The sequence below is a fragment of the Vulpes lagopus genome, chromosome 18 (assembly GCF_018345385.1).
Source record: "Vulpes lagopus strain Blue_001 chromosome 18, ASM1834538v1, whole genome shotgun sequence".
NCBI lineage: Eukaryota > Metazoa > Chordata > Mammalia > Carnivora > Canidae > Vulpes > Vulpes lagopus.
In genome coordinates, this window is record NC_054841.1 from 18599789 (window position 1) to 18617492 (window position 17704).

Consider the following 17704-nt stretch of genomic DNA (forward strand, 5'->3'; position numbering starts at 1 on the left):
AGTGCTTGCTCTGTGCAGGCACCCAGGAGGGAGGCTGTCAGGTCCTTCCTTTGCAGGTTAGGAAACTTGCTGCATCACCAAATGCTTTCTTTGTGGACTCTATGCCATCAGCATTTCAAGCAAGCTATTATCTGTTCCACCAAAACACCTGTCTTGACTCTGCTGACAATCACTTCAACTACCCCTCCCTTCTCTGCTCTCTTTCACAGCAGCACCTTGAGGGAGCCATCCATGTTCCCTTTCCTTCCCTGAACTGCCTTCCCCTCTCCTCAAGGTTACCAACAACCTCTGCGCTGTCAAGTCCAAGGGGTACCTGTCTTCAATACACCTGACAATGCCTGGCACAGCTGACCACTCCCTCCCTCCTGGAACTTCCAAACTCTACCTTCCAGGCTTTTCTCTTACCTCACAAGCTGCTACTTCCTTTGGCCAGCTCCTCTTTACCTCCCTGATCCCCAATGTCCAAGTGACCTGGGATCAGCTACTGTCCCTCTTTTTTTTCTTGCTACCAGTATGGGGTGATCCCCAACCTCATGGCCTATATATAAGGATAATTTCTATGCTCCCAAGGCAACATCTCCTGCCCCAACTTCTCCCTTAAACACACACTACCCACCAGCCAAGGCAACGTGTCTACCTGGATGTCTAAGGGCATCATAAAACCTAACACTCAAATGTATCCCACCCCTAAACTCCCCCAGATGTGCTATTCCCATGGCCTTGCCCATCTTAGTCAATGGAGCTCCACCTTTCCAGATGCTCCAGCCAAAAAGTTTACTGTTACCCTGGGACTGCTCTCTTTCTCTTGCACACCAAAATCAATGTTAAGAAATTCTATTGGACTCTTACCTTCAAAATACGGTACAGACCAAATCTGACCACTGGCTATCACCCTCCACCCTGACCCAAACCCTCTCATCTTCCACCCAAAATGCTGAAGCAGCTGCCTGCCCGAGCTCACCAGATCTGCCAAGCCCTGGACTCCCCAGCAACAGTTGGCAGTCCTGTACAACCAAAGTCCGGTCACGGGACACTTCCTTTCAAAACCCTCCGTGGTTTTCCAGCTCTTTCACGGCAACAGTCAGAAGCCCTCACCATGAACTGATCTTTGTCCCTTATCTCTTCTTGGCCCCTCTGGCTGTCACACAGTAGCCTCAAAGCTGTGAGCTTCCAGGCACTCTCTCCCACACTAAAGCCAGGCTAACCCTCTCTGCAGGACACCCAGAGCCACTCTGCATTTCCTGTCTCTCTCCTTGGCCTCCCTCACTAATGTGTGCTAAGGCCATCACAGGGGCCTTTCTGCAGGAAGTTATCTGTGCCAGAATCACTTGCCTACCCCCACCAGCCCTACTAGAGGTAGGCCCCCTAGGTCCTCTGGCTCTCCAGGCAGCTGCTCAGGGCACAGCTACTGTTTTGGCTGCCCCAACCCACCAACTGGGTTAGAGCCACAGCCCCAAACCTACCGATCCTCACGATTCCGATCCACTGAGTAGAACTGCTTCCGCAGCCACCTGGTGGGAGAGAGGCCTGAGGTGAGAACTGATTCTCCAGCTAGACTAGGTCTGGGGAGGTCAGTAGGCAGTGCCTGGGCACAAAGACCCGTGTCCTTGGCTCTGCTCCCTAGAACCTAATGCCCCTAACCCTAACCATGTCAGAAGCAGTTCTTACCTCTCAATCTGCAGAGGTGTGGCTGCCTGCAAAGTATCCTCCATCAGCCAAGTTAAACCCTTGATCCACATGTTCACTTCATCCTCAGATGTAGCTGTGATCAAGGGGTAAAGAACAGAGCTGAGGACACACGCTTCCTGCTGAGCCAGGAGCCAGTAGAGCCAGTAAAGCCTCCTCCAGCACCTTGACTCCTACCTTGCAGGCTCAGAGTCTTCAGGCGGAATTCCATCCCATACAGGATGACGAAGCAGTGTGACTGGTCTGGTCGGAAAGCAGGGTCCTCTTGGTAGCGATCAAAATCCCGTGAGGTCTTCCCTGGGCGGATCTCCTTGATTTCTCGAATGTCAACTTAGGAAGGTAGAGGAGAAGCCAGGGTCAGGCTGGGGTCTCTGAGTCAGTGCTGAAATGAGGGCAGCCTGGTTTCCTCACTCATTCCCAGGCTCTCCCTTAGGGAAGGACCACAAAGGGAGACACCTCATCAAGGAGCAGAGCCAAGAGTACTCACCATCCCATTGGTGATAAAAGAGAGCTAGGCTGAGTCTGAAGACAGACCTCTGCTAGAAGTTGAGCTGTCTGGGGAGAGCAGGGACCCCTATCCTGTGTACCTTCCCTTGCTGAGAATGGAGGCAGATCTCTCTGACCTGAATAAAGGCTAGACTCGAGAAAGAGAACTGGGGAGGGCATAAAGCTGTTCTGTGAGGACTACTTCCTGACACAAAGTACACAAACCAAATTGTAAAGTCCAAAGGTAGGGCAAGGCAGATCCAAGGATGTCTCAGGATCCATGGGAGGAATGAGGGATAAGCCCAGAGAACTGATACCCCCCTGAAATGGCCCACCACCCCAAAAAATATTGAGCAAGTCTCAGCAAGAGGCCTGGTCCCCCAAGGCAGTGGCTATCCAAAGGTAAGTTTCCTGATCCTGGCTGTCAAAGGGCCTGCATGTGCTCCTCTGCCCTCACACAGCACAGATCGGGAAAGCACACAGGGCTGAATGGCAGACAACCTGCCATGTCCACTAACAAGGGAAATGATGCTAAGTGACTTGCTTAACTTCTCCTAGTCTCAGTTTTACCATATATAAAGTCAACTGAATTTTTCTAGAAGGCAGGGTGGTAGAAAAAATATGCATGGACTCTGGGACCAGACTCCCAGGTCTACCTACCATTAGCTGTGTGATAACACAGTGATAACTGCTCTGATCCCGCACCTTCATCTGTTAACACAGGTAACAAATAACAGTGAGGGTGCTGGTAAGATCAACAAAGTGTCCAGCTCGGTATATGGCACATAGGAGCTCAGTGCAGGAGCTAGGTATCACCCACAGGATCCCCCAGTGCTGGCTGAGATCCTGGACAGGGGGAAGATTTTCCAAGCCAGATAGAGACAAGACAGATTTAGGGAGAAGCTGTTCAAACAGAAGAAACCTGGATGAGCCACCAGAGAGGACTCTTCCTGAGTACTCCCTTGGCACCAGAGCCCCTTCTAATGCTCTCAAACCAGACTGGCCCGGAAGATCTGGAGCCAGGAGCAGTGCCAGCACATTGCCTGGCTAGCGTCCACCGCAGAGCCCTCCTAGCCCAAATTGTGTATGACCCTGGCTAGAATGTCCCAAAGGGCCCAAATCTCCAAGCTCTCTTCCTACTCCTTCTAGCCACAGCTGTGCTCCAACTAGCCCACCTCAGAGGCACTGTGTCTAGCTCCAACCCCAGCTCCCCACCACAACATTACTGGTTCTCACTGGACCCTGCTCTCCTTGCTCCCTTGCCTTCATCAACCCCTCAGGCCTGGTCTTCCCACTGAAAGCCCTACCTTCCCTGCCAGCAGCCCTGCCCCTGCCCAGTCCTCTTCACCAATGAGCCACCCTTCTTAAGTTTTCTGAAAATTTTGTCACACTGTTCTGACCCTCTTGTGATTGCTTACTAAGGAGAATACGTTCCTTCTAAGGCCTTCAAAGCCTTCCTGGTGAGGATCAGTGATTTTCATTCCCAGTTCTTCCCTCTCATCTTCTCTCCTCCATCTAAACTAAGTTGGACCAAGGGCAAGAACAGCCAGTGCTTCGTGTCCCCCACTTCATCCTGGTCCCAAGGGTGGACTGTCTACCTCTCAGGCTCCATTCTCTACCACCGAAGACCCAACTCAGAAGCACCCTCCTGCAGTAATCATGCCCTTGACTCCTCATGACACCACATGTGTGAACATTCCTCATCTCTCCCAGGCCAGGCAGGGCCCGTGCATTACTGGCTGAAGGACTGAATAAGCAAATGAAAAAAGTAGGCACACAGGTGAGAAGAGGGGCTACAAAATGGGAGTCAAGTTTTAAAAATAAGTTACACTCAGGTAGAAACAGGGAGAGTGGGGGGAACTGAGTCACAAAAACGCAGCCCGAGAAGATAGTTTCCAAGGATGGAAGGAGGAGCCGAACAGGGGAAATGCCCAGATCAGAAACTGCAGAATAACCACAAACCCTGCCCTTTGAAACAGAAACCAGTATGCTTTTCCGGTGCAGAGCTGCTGTCATCCCCTCCCACACCTCTCACACAGGCACACAACCTCACAAACGCAAATGCATGTAGGCCGGGGTCTGAGTGCTCCACAGCCTGGGCCCCTCCTCTCAGTTCCCTGTCCATCATTAGAAGTAACCCATGACATGGCTACTGCTTGGCAGGTAGCTAGAGGTCAGTTCAAAGCCTGAGGTTAGGACACATGTAGCTGCACAGGCATGCATGCACACTTGCGCACGCGCGCACACACACACACACACACACACACACACACACACTCATTGCCAGCAGGTCCCAGGAGAACCTCTGGCCTGCCCTGTGCTTCTGGGCACATTCCTATGACACCAGGCTGGAGGCAGATCAGGCTCCTGCTCAAGACAGGAACCAAACAGGTCCAGAGCAGGTCCAGGCCAGGAGTCCAAGCTTCCCAAGGTCCTGCTTGGCCATATCTGGTCCCTTGTACCCCTGACCCCCATAATGAAGTGCCAGCCTGGTCCTAATGCCATCGAAGCGCATCAAGCCAATGGCAAGCTGAAAGGATGTGACATCAGGGTGAGATGCTCTACTACGCTCTTAAAAGCCATTTCCTGTGCCACCTCCCAACCCCACTTTCCATCCTATTGCCTCCCAGACAAACACAGAAGGGTCCCCTTTCCTGAGAGAGCCAGGGCTGGTCCCCCAGGGACTGCCATCAGGGGAGGACACTCCCTGGGACAGGCATGGCCTCTGCCCTAGTTGGGAATAGGTTGGGGGTGGGGGGTGGGAAGCCAAGCTACCCTAGCTATCTCAATCAGAACTGCAGTGAAGGGGAATGGGTGACGGGCACTGAGGCGGACACTTGACGGGATGAGCACTGGGTGTTTCTCTGTATGTTGGTAAATTGAACACCAATAAAAATTAATTAAAAAAAAAAAAAAAAAAGAACTGCAGTGAGACAGAGACCCTCCCAGGATCTGGGAGCTTCAGGAGGAGAGAACTGCTTAGAAGAACAAGAGAGTAGCACCCTGTTCCCAGAGACCTGTGACCCAGCACTCGTTCCCCACTCAGAACCATGGGAAAACAACGTTCAAGGAACACTGGGGAAAAGAAAAGCCAGGGTACTGAGAGGTCCTTGCTAGGCTGGAGACAGGGAAGTGAGACAGGGGAACTCTTTGAGGGACAAGGGCAGATTCCCACAACCAGGGAGCCAGGCTAGCCTCCTGCGTAGCAGAAGAGAGTGTAGGGCTTGACCAATGTCAAAGGGCCATCTTCAAGCTCACCCCAATCTGAGAGGGCCTAGGATCCCATCAGCACCATCTGGCCAGCTCAGCCCATCCAGAGGCATGGTGTGTTCATTCCTCTAAGGACTGGGTCCCTGAGGGCCATGCTTCAGGAATAGCATGAGTATCACCATACCAAGCATGGCCATGGTAGACACAAGACTTAATCACCAAAAAAAAAAAAAAAAGACTTAATCACCCACACAATCTCATGAAGATACAGAGACCAGTCCTCCTCAAGAGGCTTTGGGGTAATGAGGGATGACTCAGGCTGGGCCAGGAATGGCATCCCATGCCAGCTCTGAGAGCTGAGGACCTTCTGATGGCCAGGCTGCCTGGTGTTCTGGGCAGAAGCCTGAGGGTCCTGGTGACAAGCTGCTTCCTCTTGCTCCTTCAGGAAGCCTGCTCTAACTGTCCCCTTTCTGAAGGCTGCTCACACCTAGCAGAGGAGAACCATGCAGGTCTTCAATCCTGGCTGTGCAGACCTAAACAAGCCTTCACTCGTTTGGCCTCCATTTCCCCAACAGCAAACTTGGAATTCCTCTTGCCTCACAGGGTTGCAGTAAGGGCCTTGCAGGAATCAATGATCCCAGTGATGTCTGAAGGAGTGTGACCCCTGTGCATCTAGTGCATCAACATGAAGCCTAGACAAGCCAGCAACAGGGGGATAATTGCAGCCACATGCCAGGGCTTTGCTGGAGGTGCACCTGAACCGAGGAGAGGTTGCCTCAGCCCAAGGGAAGGAATCCAAGCAACGATTTCCCTAGCTCAACGGGGGTCTTGCAGGGATGGGGCACCATGAAGGGGTGAGGCTCCAGAAGCCAGAGTTCAGATCAGTGCATGCAGACATGCTCTAAGCCAGAGGCCACGTCCTGAGCCTGCAGCACCCAGTCAGCTGTAGCCACAGCACCCTACCACCTCACATATGATGGAGTATTAGAACGGGACTAACAGATTTGAAATCATAAAGATTGGGGATCCCTGGGTGGCTCAGCGGTTTGGCGTCTGCCTTTGGCCCAGGGCGTGATCCTGGAGTCCCAGGATCGGGTCCCGCGTTGGGCTCCCCGCATGGAGCTTGCTTCTGCCTCTCTCTCTCTCTCTCTCTTTCTATCAAGAATAAAAATAAAATCTTAAAAAAAAAAATGAAATCACAAAGATAAATTTTCAAATCCTGTTTCCAAACATATAGCTGGGCCTCTCCGGCAGGTCATGGATAAAAAGTGAAGGTTTTTGTTAGGGGTGGGACAGCCATTAACCATTTACATACAACTACATAAAGATAGTCACATGGAAGGGTCAAGCCTGTCTTGCCTTGACCACCCCAACCTTGGATTGGTTTCTGTTTTGATTTTTAGGCAGAAGGAAACATGCCTCCTGTAGTCTAGTGGCAGGGGCCAGCTCTAAGCACAGAGGCAGAATGCCACAAGACTGTATTTGCAAAACGAAAGTTTGCATGACCAGGCAAGGAAATCCTCCCTTGTCTCCTCTCTTGACCCAGGGACAGGCATCTTGTCGGAGACCATGGAGACTAGAGATCAGCAGTTACTCAAAGCAGAGTGCCCAGGTCAGTCAGGCCTGGAGAGACTGCCTTCAGGATGGACTAGTAACGGCAGATGCTTTCCCTTTAAGAGCCTCAGTTTCCTCATCTGAGCCACACAAATGATCCCAAGCACTTTGGGAGGTGGGCTCCCACCCAGCAAAGAGTACTGTTGCTGCTCTCAGGACTTCTCTTTCAAAGGAAAAAGTAGGTCCCCAAGCCTGGGACAGCACCCACTCTACTAGGTAAGGAGAGGACAGGGTGCCAGGAAGGGGACGAGCTCAATGGCAGGCAACCAGTCTGCAGTCTGTGAAGGGACTGAAGACAATGACCTATGCTAGGTTCTTCTGAGGGTAGGGCTCTTCTGGTTTTAGAATCCTGTTTCTCAACCCCTCCCAGGTATCAGGCTGAGCCACAAGTGCCCACTAGTCATCCTCTTGCCCAATGCATCAGGATAGCCATGGCAGGGAGATGCACAGAAGCAGCATTCCTATAGACCAGGGGAAGTCCTGGGACAACGGGAACCCCAGGGAAGAAGAGACAGGGGGTAGCAAGAGTGGGGCACCAAGTCTTTTCCAGGGTATCTTAAAGACTATGGTTCGTGAGAGCCAGCCAATCCTGTCCCATATCAGACTCTGACCATGGCAGGCCCTGGAAGGGTTAGAAGGGAGCCCAGTATCAAATCCAAGATTCTAAATTAGACCCACATTTCTTGGTCAGGAACCAGTATCCCAGCATCCCCTGCCCCCAGTGAAGGCACCTTCCAAACAGCCCTACACAGATAGAGGTCCTCCAAACCTGGCCAATTAACCACCTCTCAGACAAGGAGAAGGTACAGAGAACCATGAGCACAGAGCACTGGCAAGACAGGTGGGAGGCACAGCTCCACTTCTGAGCCTCATTTCCCTCATCTGCAAAACTACATCACCACTCTTCACCAGCCCCTTCTTCCCTGGACAACTGTGAGATATCAGGAAGAGACAATAAGGCAGTATCACCAGAAAGAGACAAGAGGACATACTGAAAATTAGCCCCCTGCCCCCGCCCGTCCCCCGCAAACGAACATAGAGCCAAAAATACCACCACCAGCACAGCAAAAAACCAGAAGGAAGTGGCACATATCACAAATTTCTGGACACGAAACATAGTTTCATTGAAATATTTTTAAGAGAGCATCTTCCTTTTACAAAGTATGTAAACTAATTGATGTCCTCTCCAGGTCTGTGTGCCCAGCCCCGCAGAGCGCATTGGGAGAAGGTAGGGAAAACCTATTCCTCCTCAAAAGGGGCCAGGTCCAATCAAGGCAACGAGCTGCAAGGACCCCAGCCCCTCAGCTCTCAGCCTACCCTACTCCCTCCAAGCCTCTACACCTGCCAGGCCCATCTTCTCATGTAAGTCTCTGTCAGGCCCAGGCCAGTGGTATACCTGGTGCTCCACCATTCTTGTCCCATTGTCTAGTGCTGCCAGATATCTAGGTCATTGGCCTGTGAGCTAGCTCCTAAAGGAAGAAACTACATTTGACTCTTCTCTTCATTCCCAAAATGTATACAGAGTGCTAAGGAATAGGAATGAACACATGAGTTAAGATTGCAGAGTTCATTATCTAACAAAGGCAGCAAAGGCCACAAATTCTCAAAGATGGTATCAGGGATGGCTTCCTGGAAGAGGTGGTACAGTGGGGGCAACAAAGGCAGAGGAGCTACAACAAATATACAAATGCAGGAGCTGGTGAGGTCTACTATGGAGACAGCAAAAAGAAGGACCAGTCGTAGTTGGGGGCAGGGGGTATGGCCTCTGAGAGCCAGGACAATCTGGAAACATTGGGAAGTCCCCACACATATGTTTCTGCAGCTAGTGGGAACCATGGGAAGTTAATGGAGCTTTGAGGAGCAGAAAAGGCACTGCTCCCTGAGCACCCTTGCTCTGTTTGGCTCTAAGGCAAGGCCACCAGGAGATTTAGGAGAGCAAGTCCCAGGGGTCAGGAGAGGTGTGCAATCTTCCCCCAAATGGGGCACTTGGTTCAGTGAGTAGAGCATGTGACTCCTGATCTTGGAGTTGTATATAGATTACTTAAAAATAAAATCTTAAAAAGTCTTCCCCCAAAATGCTCTCTCATCATTACCCTCTCCAAACAGCCTGGGGTAAACAGATGCACCATTCCCAGCTGCCCCACCCCTCAAGTCAGCTACCTTTCATCATCCAAAGACTACACACCCAGGGTGAGGGAGCACAAATGGAGCTGAGCCTTCTCACTGAGAGGATGCCAACTGGAGAAAGGAAGCCACATGGGGAAGTGATATTCTGTGGCCAATTCCTGGCCCCCTACCCCTGCCACCCCTACAAACAGGTTCCTGCACGGTGCCCCAAGGGTAGGGCAGACACTGCACCCCAGAGCCCCCTTCAGAGGGAGCCAAAAACAAAGGGGCTCTGCCCCCAGAGTAGCTGTACCAACTAGAAGATACAGCTTTTATAGAGCCCTCAGACCTGTGAAGGGAAAGGATGGCAGTAACCCAAGGAGAAGCAAGGACAGAACCTAGACACAGGTGGGAAAAGAACCTAGCACAGCTGGAAGCAGTGGCATCGGATGCGCCAGTGGTTCCTATGCTACCCAAGGCCTCTGGAAGGAGTAAGAGACTCCCCCAACCCCACGCACACACTCCCCACCGTCCATTTCCCTCTCTGTTCTGAGACTATGACCTTCCCTTCCAACAGAAACAGAAGCAGCTCCCAGATCTCACCAGAGAAAGTCAAAAGTGGAGGGTGGGTAGCTACCTATCTCCATTTTACAGACAAGGTTCCTGGCGGAGAGACTTGGGGTCAGAGGGTCATGAAACAAAGAAAAGGTGAGGATGGGACTTATCTCCTTCCTATTCCTGTGTAGCAGCAGAGGAGAGAGGCCACAGCCCCTTCCCAGGGTGTACACAAGGAAAATCTGGCTAAACCCTGGGAGTCCAGGGTGTACCAGGGCAGAGCTCAGCATCTGCCTCTCTGGCTGGGGTTTCCTCAGTCACTTCTCCCTCGGCACCTGACTGAGAAGAACAGCCAGGCCTGACCCAGCATCTGGGCCTTCTCCCACCTTGATAAACAGGAAAAAGTCATTCAGACAGCTGGATGGAGGTCTGCAGGGTCCTCCTACATGGGACCTTGAACCTGTATATACTAACTGCTTCAGGTTACAGCTGTAAAGGATCCTTGCCAGCACATGACTCATCTAGAGTCTAGATTCTAGATGAATCTCCTCTTTGGAGCAATGAGAAAATGGAGGCTCCAAAGGGTCTTGACCCAGTCACATGGTGATTCATGGCAGAACTGGGACCCTCTGCATGGCCCCAGAGCCTTCACACTACCCAGGCAGTCTTGCCTATGATACTAGACTAATCCCACCCATTTCAGAGGTGGGAACAGCATGCCCAGGTCCCAAAGGAAGGAAGGGAAAGGAGGCCCCACCCAGAGAATGCAAAACCGGAAGAGAGTTGAGCAGTTGCCTATTATGCTTGTTCATTCATTCCATCATCTACTCAAACACATACCAGGCACCTATCTCCTTGATGTCAGGCCCTGGGTTGGGTCCTGGGTAAACAGAGATCAATAAGGCACTTGAGTTCCTGCCCTTCAGAAAAGCCCCCGGCTGGTGGAGGAAACAGATGGGGAAGTAGATAACTATGAGGTCGTGCAAAGATGGAACAACAGGGAGATGTCTGTGGTGCTGGAGCACAGAGAAAGTGAACTGCGCTCCTTGGGATTTCTCAGATTGCTTTGCAGAAGGCTGGTCTGGAGGGCTGATCCACATGTCAGGCAGAGGGGATCATGGAAGCCAAGGCATCACTGGAGTGGTTGGGCTGGGGGTGAGGGGAGGGTATTCAGCTTCATGGAAGAGGGAGAGAGACAGTGAGCCCACCCCGGCCTTTGACGCCACAGCAGGGGAAAGCTGGAGTACGGACAGGGGCTGGCCCCAGCTTTGCTGCACAGGCCTATGTAACTCCCCAGGCAGTTACATCGTGGGTCAGCCCCCCAGGGCAGGGATCCTGTGCACCCTGACCTCTGCCTCCACCAAAGGCTGCTGTTGCCCAAGTATTTTCTAGATATCTTGTGTGTACCAGGGCCCCAGCTAAGGACAGGTAGAGGGCCAGTTCCTAGAAGTGTCCAGGACCTCAAAAGTCTAATAAAATGTGTGTCTCCCCACCACCGACACCCACACAGTATATTTACGGCAGGTGGGGAATAAGAACACTGAGTGGAAGTCACTTTTCCATCCTCTTTCCTGACCCTGAGAGCAATCCACATGGTCGACTATACCCTCCCTCCTCCTTGAAGCTCTGCTCTTGGCTTCTCTCATGACTTCTTCTGGTTTCCCTCTTCTTCTTGGGCTTCAGGCCTATCTGTACTACATGCTGGCCTTTGTCAAGGCCAAGGCCAAGGTGCCCTCCTTTCCCAAAGCTCTACCTCCTCCCAGTCGACAACACCAACAGATTTCAGTGCTTCCTCTTAACAACCAGTACTCACCTCTAAGCTTCAGCTCCTTCAGTCCAACTGCCTACTTGACACCTCCACCTGCTCGCCTCAACAACACCTCAAAGTCAATCCCTTAAACCAAACAAACAGATTCCCTCAAACACACTCTTTAATACTCTCTCACCAAAACCCAGGCCTCCTGCCATACTTCTTGGGTCAGCTAACAGCATCACCCCCAAGTTATAAACAGGAAACTTAAGAACGATCCTTTAGCATCCCCTTTTCTCTCACCATCTCCAATCTAATCCTTGGACGAGCCCTCTACTACTGACTTTGTCACGACCATGTTTACTAAGCATTTAAATGAGTAGGAACCCTGTGTGTATTTTAAGGCTGTCTGAATGACAATCTTCTCCAAAGGAGTGTGAGCTCCTTGAGGGCAAGGGCCACGCCTGGTCAGCTTTAAGGCCCCACTCAGGGCCTAGCAGGAAATGGAATACATTAGAAGATAGAAAAATATGGGGTCTCCCTCCCCCAAGGAAACAATAGGGGCCTCTGACTGAAGATCTATGGGACAGGGGCTAAAGTGGGAGAACAGGGAGGGGACAGCAGAGGCCTCCTCTGCAGAGCTCTTTGGGAAGCCCCAGGCCAGCCCTGGCTCCCTGCCTCTTCAGTTTCTGAGTTACCACCACCACAAACCCTGCTCCATCTTAGAGGTAGGAGGGAGATGGTGGGGGTGCATGGGGGTGGCACCAGCCCTTAACCTCCCAGCAGAGTCAACTTTGACCAGGAGGTTGGAGACCTGCTAAGCAATGAAGGAAGTCATGAGGGCAAGGTATGGTCACCCAGACACCCTCTTCTGCACACCCCACTAGGCCTTTCCCATTATAGAGCTGCTGGGCCCAACCACCCTTCAGCATCTGGCCACACTCCCTGGGGGCCATGCCAGCCCAAGCCAAGGCACTTTACTTGTCCTCCTTTTGCTTCCTGGGGAGGCAAGGCTCTCATGCTTGATGACCTCACTCCAAGGTGATTGGGAACTCACTGCCTCCCCAGGAAGCCCAGCTAGGATTCTTCGAAGCTGCCTCCCCTGTCAAGAGGAATGGCTACCTTGGGACTTCTCCTTCCTGATTTTAATTTCCTAAAATTAAATTTAGAGGGTAAATTTCCATTCTACCCTCTTAAGACAGTTTCTGGCCTCACCTCCCCCAATAAGCTCCTCGCTGCCTCCCACTCTAGCCTGCAGAGCTTCACCCTTCCAGTATGGGCCAATTCTCAGGCCAGGGACCAGGACATCCTTATGGAAATGGTACAGGCACCAGGTGTTCCATTGTCATTAGAGGGGATGTTCTCTGTATTTCACTGTCAGCCTCAAGAGGCCCCGAGTAAAATCCTTGACAAAGTGATATACATTACCTTTTTTTTTTTTTTAAAGATTTTATTTATTCGTGAGAGAGACAGAGGCGGAGACACAGGCAGAGGGAGAAGCAGGCCCCCCAGGAGGAGCCTGATGTGGGACTTGATCCCAGCTCCCAGGATCACGCCCTGAGCCAAAGGCAGACACCCAACCACTAAGCCACCCAGGCGTCCCTACATTTCCCTTTCTAACCTCCTTGGTAGATGTGCTCAGTGTTTCTAAGGCTGCTTTGGGTAGAGTGACTAGGGTAGGAAGAGAAGAGCTGCCTCCTAACAGGGGAGGGCCATCAGGTGGAATGGGGGTAAGAGGTCTCCAGAGCCCCTGCACCCCAGCTGACTTCCTGCCCCCAGCAGGCTGAAAAGCCTTTGGGACCTGTGGCCACCTCCTCTTCTCCTTCCCAGGGTTAGTCACTCTATGAACTCGGCCCGCATTCCTGGGGCCTTGAGGCTGAAGTCACTCAGTCCCATGGGGTTAGAATTCACCCACCACACACCCATAGCTTCACAGCCAAAGGCCCAGTGTGGTCAATGCCCTACTCCCCCCATGGACAAGGCTAAGCCAAGGACACTGTGACCTGGAGGGATCCCTTAAACGACTACTTCCCTCAGGACATTTCAGCTCAGCCATATCCCCAGGTGTCCAAGAAAACAGGAAGCTAACCCCAAAGTGAACGGCCCACCCCTACTGAGTTAGAATTAGATCTCACACAAACAAGTGGTCAAACTTGCTGTGGCCCAGCCCCTCACCAATCTCATCAGTGTTCACTGCCAGGGCTTGGAGCTTCCGTCAGACCACCCACTCTTCACCATGCCCACGCCTTGCTCCCAGGCACCTCACAGCCTTTGTACAGATTCTCTAACCAATGCTGGCTTGCCAGGCAGCAGGAGGAGGGACGCCACAAGGGCAGGATGGGCTGCGACAGAGAGGAAGCCGATTGTGTCTGGACCCTTAGGTTCTATAGTACTTCAAGCACAGCTGTCTCCTGCTGGCTCCCGGCTTTCATGGTTTTCTGCATGTTCTAGATTGCAAGCCTCCCAGGATCAAAGATCAAGCCACCTCCTTTTCTACCTTGCTAACCCCAGGCTCCTCTGTGCCAGGCAGGGGCTCAGAAAGGGAGATGCCAGTCTTCTGCAAGAGAAAGCCCCGCCCATTTATTCTGCATCCTGAGTCCTGCTGAAGCCAGGGCCACCCGCCAACACCGGGAAGGGCCCGGAAGGAAGCAGCAGAGCCTATACACAAAGCCTACATGTGGCTATAAAAAGGAGCCCTCCCTGCTTCCCCCAGGATGGGCCCGGTTCCTAGGAGGTGATGAGTGGGGGAGAGAGCTAGTACTTGTGCCTGGGCATACAGCCACTGCAGCCTCTTAAAGGCTAGCCAAGCACCACCTCGAAAGGAACTAGTGTTACAAGGAGAGGAGGGAGAATGTTAAGAACTAAGTGAGGATAGCAAGCAGAGACTCTCAGAGCCCCATCTCCTGGGACCACAGACTCCCCAAAGCAACCACGTCCCCAATGCCTCTTCCCTCAACTCCAGAGTATCCACACAAGGCCCCTCTCCCATAGTTCTCTACCTCTCCTGAGAGAGAGGTCTTCTCCCTGTGAAGACAGCAGCATTATCTAGCCAAAGAGCTCTAAGAATGCTGTGAGGAGGCAATGAGAGGCTCTACCTCAGGGGTGACAGCAAGAGAGCTGTGACTGTCACAAACTAGGCTCAGGAGCAGCTCAAGGAGGGGCACAGCAGGGAGATGACAATTAGGCAGAGGCACAGCTAGCATACGTCAAGCCTAAACACAAAGGTACCTATTGCAGAGAGCCCAGACACGAAGGCAGCAGTCTATCTGCCACAATAGCATAGCCACCCACGCCACTGCCCACACCAAGCCATGGAAATGAAGGTCTCCCCAGCCTCTGTTGTCCGAAGCCCTCTCCAGCCTACTTTGTCGAGTGTTTAGGCCCTGCACCAGGAGTCTGACTCAGAGCCACTAAGGCCATTCTCTAGGAATAAGTGGAGTGGCTTGTCATGGTCACACACATGTAGTATAAGTGAAAAATGAGCCTCAGCTGTTGTCTGCAACTGAGAGATCTGGGGTTGCTCATTATCAGAGCACATCCTCACCTCTCCTGACAGAACAGCTTCTGGTTGGTTTTCTCCATGGCACTCTCCAGGCCCTGTAAATATTTTTTCTGTCTGGCTGCTGCTGTCTTTTCTGGCTATACCTATCTTAATCTTTATATTTATTACTGGACTCTGTGGTGCCTGGCATGTCAACAAATGCCAGAGTCCAAAGCCAGGGAAGCACAGCGGTGTCTAGTCTGTTTAGTGTGCCACAAAAGACCCAAGAAGGTTGGGGTTTGGGAGTTCTTTATTGTTTCAAGGAAAGAGTAGTTACAGTGATAAAGCACACCGGGGCACAGGCCTACTACCACTTGAACAAGCCAGAGGTTGCAGTTCTCATGTCCAGCTTACCAAGCCCAACACACAGAAGCACACCCACAGTAAATACAGGCAAATGAAACAACACGATAGATGAATGTATGCACTTGAACTTGTCATCAAGGATCCTGGAGAGGCCCTTCTCAGAGTACCATGAGCATGGCGCCCCAGGTCTCCAGGTCCCTGCAGAGGCTCAGGTGCAGTCATCATCATGAGCAGTAACAAGTCAGAGCAGGGCTCTTCTGTCCCCCTACCTCAGATCACCTGCTGCCTTCATCCCCAGCAAGAGTGTGGGAAAGCTTCTTGATGGGAGTGTCAGGTAAGATGAAGGCAGCAGATAACCTAGAGGCAGTGTCTAGGTCCAGTTTGTCCACAGACAGAAGCCTGGGCTAGTCAAACAGCACACTGGGCCAGAAGGCAGAGTGGAGATCAGATCACTCTGTCCACATAAAAAAAACATGCTGGTCCTATCTTCTTGTCATTTTCTCAAGAGTAGAAAAATAACCCAAATATTGTAGTGGGAATCAGAGATCCTAGGCTCTGATCCCAGCATTGCCATGAACTTGTTTGACCTTACCCGGGGGAGCCTTGGTTTCTCATCTGTAAGAGACGGCTAACCATTTTTGTCCTCCCTTGATTCATGGAGCTGTGGCAGCACTCAACACCACAGATGAGAATATGTTCCATGAACTCTACTACACTAGGAGAAATATCGGATTTTCCTCATGCCCCAGCCCTCTGTGCACAGAGAGAACAAAGAAAACAAGCAGGAAACAGACTTCTAGCCCAGACTGTCAGAAGAGCCACCAGTGGCCACATCTGGTGGTGCAAAGAACTGGAGTTCTGGGGACGCCTGGGTGGCTCAGTGATTGAGCATCTGCCTTTGGCCTGGGTCATGATCTGGGGTCCTGGGATGGAGTCCTGCACCGGGCTCCCCACGGGGAGCCTGCTTCTCCCTCTGCCTGTGTCTCTGCCTCTCTCTCTCTCTGTATCTCATGAATAAATAAATAAAATCTTTTAAAAAAAGAAAGAAAGAAAAAAAAAAAAAGAACTGGAGCTCTGTAGTTAGCTAAGGTGAAAGCAAAGTGAACACTTATTAACTGCCCATGAGTGCGAAATGCTGTGCAGACAGCACTTTCATATGAAATCTCTTACTCTCCTATACGACCTCATTTCACTATTTTAATATACAGCTCTGTGAGGAAGAAATTACTTTTACAGCTGAAAATCAGTTCCAGAGAGGTTAAAGTTACTCATCCAATGTCCCAAGAAGAGCTGAGACTCGAACCCAAATCTGACCCTCGCCACAAATTTTCAGTCATATGGAGCCCAATTACCAACAGCTGCTTGAGGCCACTCATCACCTTGGCTCTGCCTAGTCTTATCATCTGTTACCATATTGCTCTGAGTTCCCTCCAGGAAAGCACGGGGACCATGCTTCTCTGAACAAAGCATTCTGCACGGAGCACCAGCACATTCCCCTCCTCCTCTCTCATCCTCATTTCTCCCCAGACTCTCCTCCGAGTCCCCACTGACTTCTCCAGTTCTAAGGGAGTAGAGACGGGGAGGAAAAGTCTCCCATCCCCTCCTATCAGGCGTTTGCAACATTAGGTAGGTCTCACTTCCTCCAACTTATCCATCTCTGACCTCTTTGAAACCACATCAGAGGAAAGATTACAGAATGGGAAGAGGTGCCATGAGTTAATGAAGAGTGATACGAACAGTGACAGGAGAGGCAGAGACCGGTCTTATCATACTGAGGTGATGGCATTAAAGCACGTCCTAGAAGAGAGGGGTCTTTAATCAATGTGCTCAGATAGCATTTATCAGGGCAAGACACGGGGAAATAGGCCAATATGATACCATAGCGGCTGCTTTCAGCCAGCTGCTGTGTCACCTTGAAAAGTCAGCAGCTGGAACGAGCCGAGCCCCGACAACAGCGGGGCTGCTGAGAGCTTGGAGTGAGAAAATGGGTGGGCCTCTTCATCTCCCAATCAAAGGCTTGGTGGCCAGGCTCCAGCCCCTCAATGTGACAGGTACATGGGCTCCCTTCACTACTGGGTCCTCCTGGGGAACTTAATCTTCATCCTCCTCTGTCAGAGCTCCCAACACACCATACTCCATGTGAAGCACTCTATGAAGACTTTCCTCAATCTTCAAAAAACCCTTATGAGACAAACTGTTACTATACCCCCCTTTTGTAGACAAAGAGCTCAGAGAGAAAATCACACACTCAAGGTCACAAAGCAAGTTAAGTGGCACAACCTACTCAATCTGAGTTCAGAACCCAAATGCTAAACTACTGTGCTCCACTGGCTCATCTCTCAGGACCCACCCTCCACCTCTGCTGCATCCCTGCCCTGCCTCGAGAGGAAGTCTTGCCCCTGCTCATCAGCTCTCTCCTGCAAACTGCAGTGGCTTTACTGGTTTCCCTC

The 17704-nt window shown here is 51.5% G+C and overlaps 1 protein-coding gene across 2 annotated transcripts in view; it reads right to left on the minus strand.

The window, feature by feature from the left end:
- PLCG1 (phospholipase C gamma 1) overlaps positions 1–17704 on the minus strand; it is a 36239-nt gene that overhangs the window by 13379 nt on the left and 5156 nt on the right. For both annotated transcript variants that reach the window (XM_041732412.1, XM_041732411.1), the window contains exons 2-4: positions 1864–2016; positions 1669–1762; positions 1464–1511 (exon numbers count right to left, since the gene is read on the minus strand). In XM_041732412.1, coding sequence (XP_041588346.1) covers positions 1464–1511; positions 1669–1762; positions 1864–2016 — 295 coding nt within the window. The remainder of the gene's footprint in view (positions 1–1463; positions 1512–1668; positions 1763–1863; positions 2017–17704) is intronic.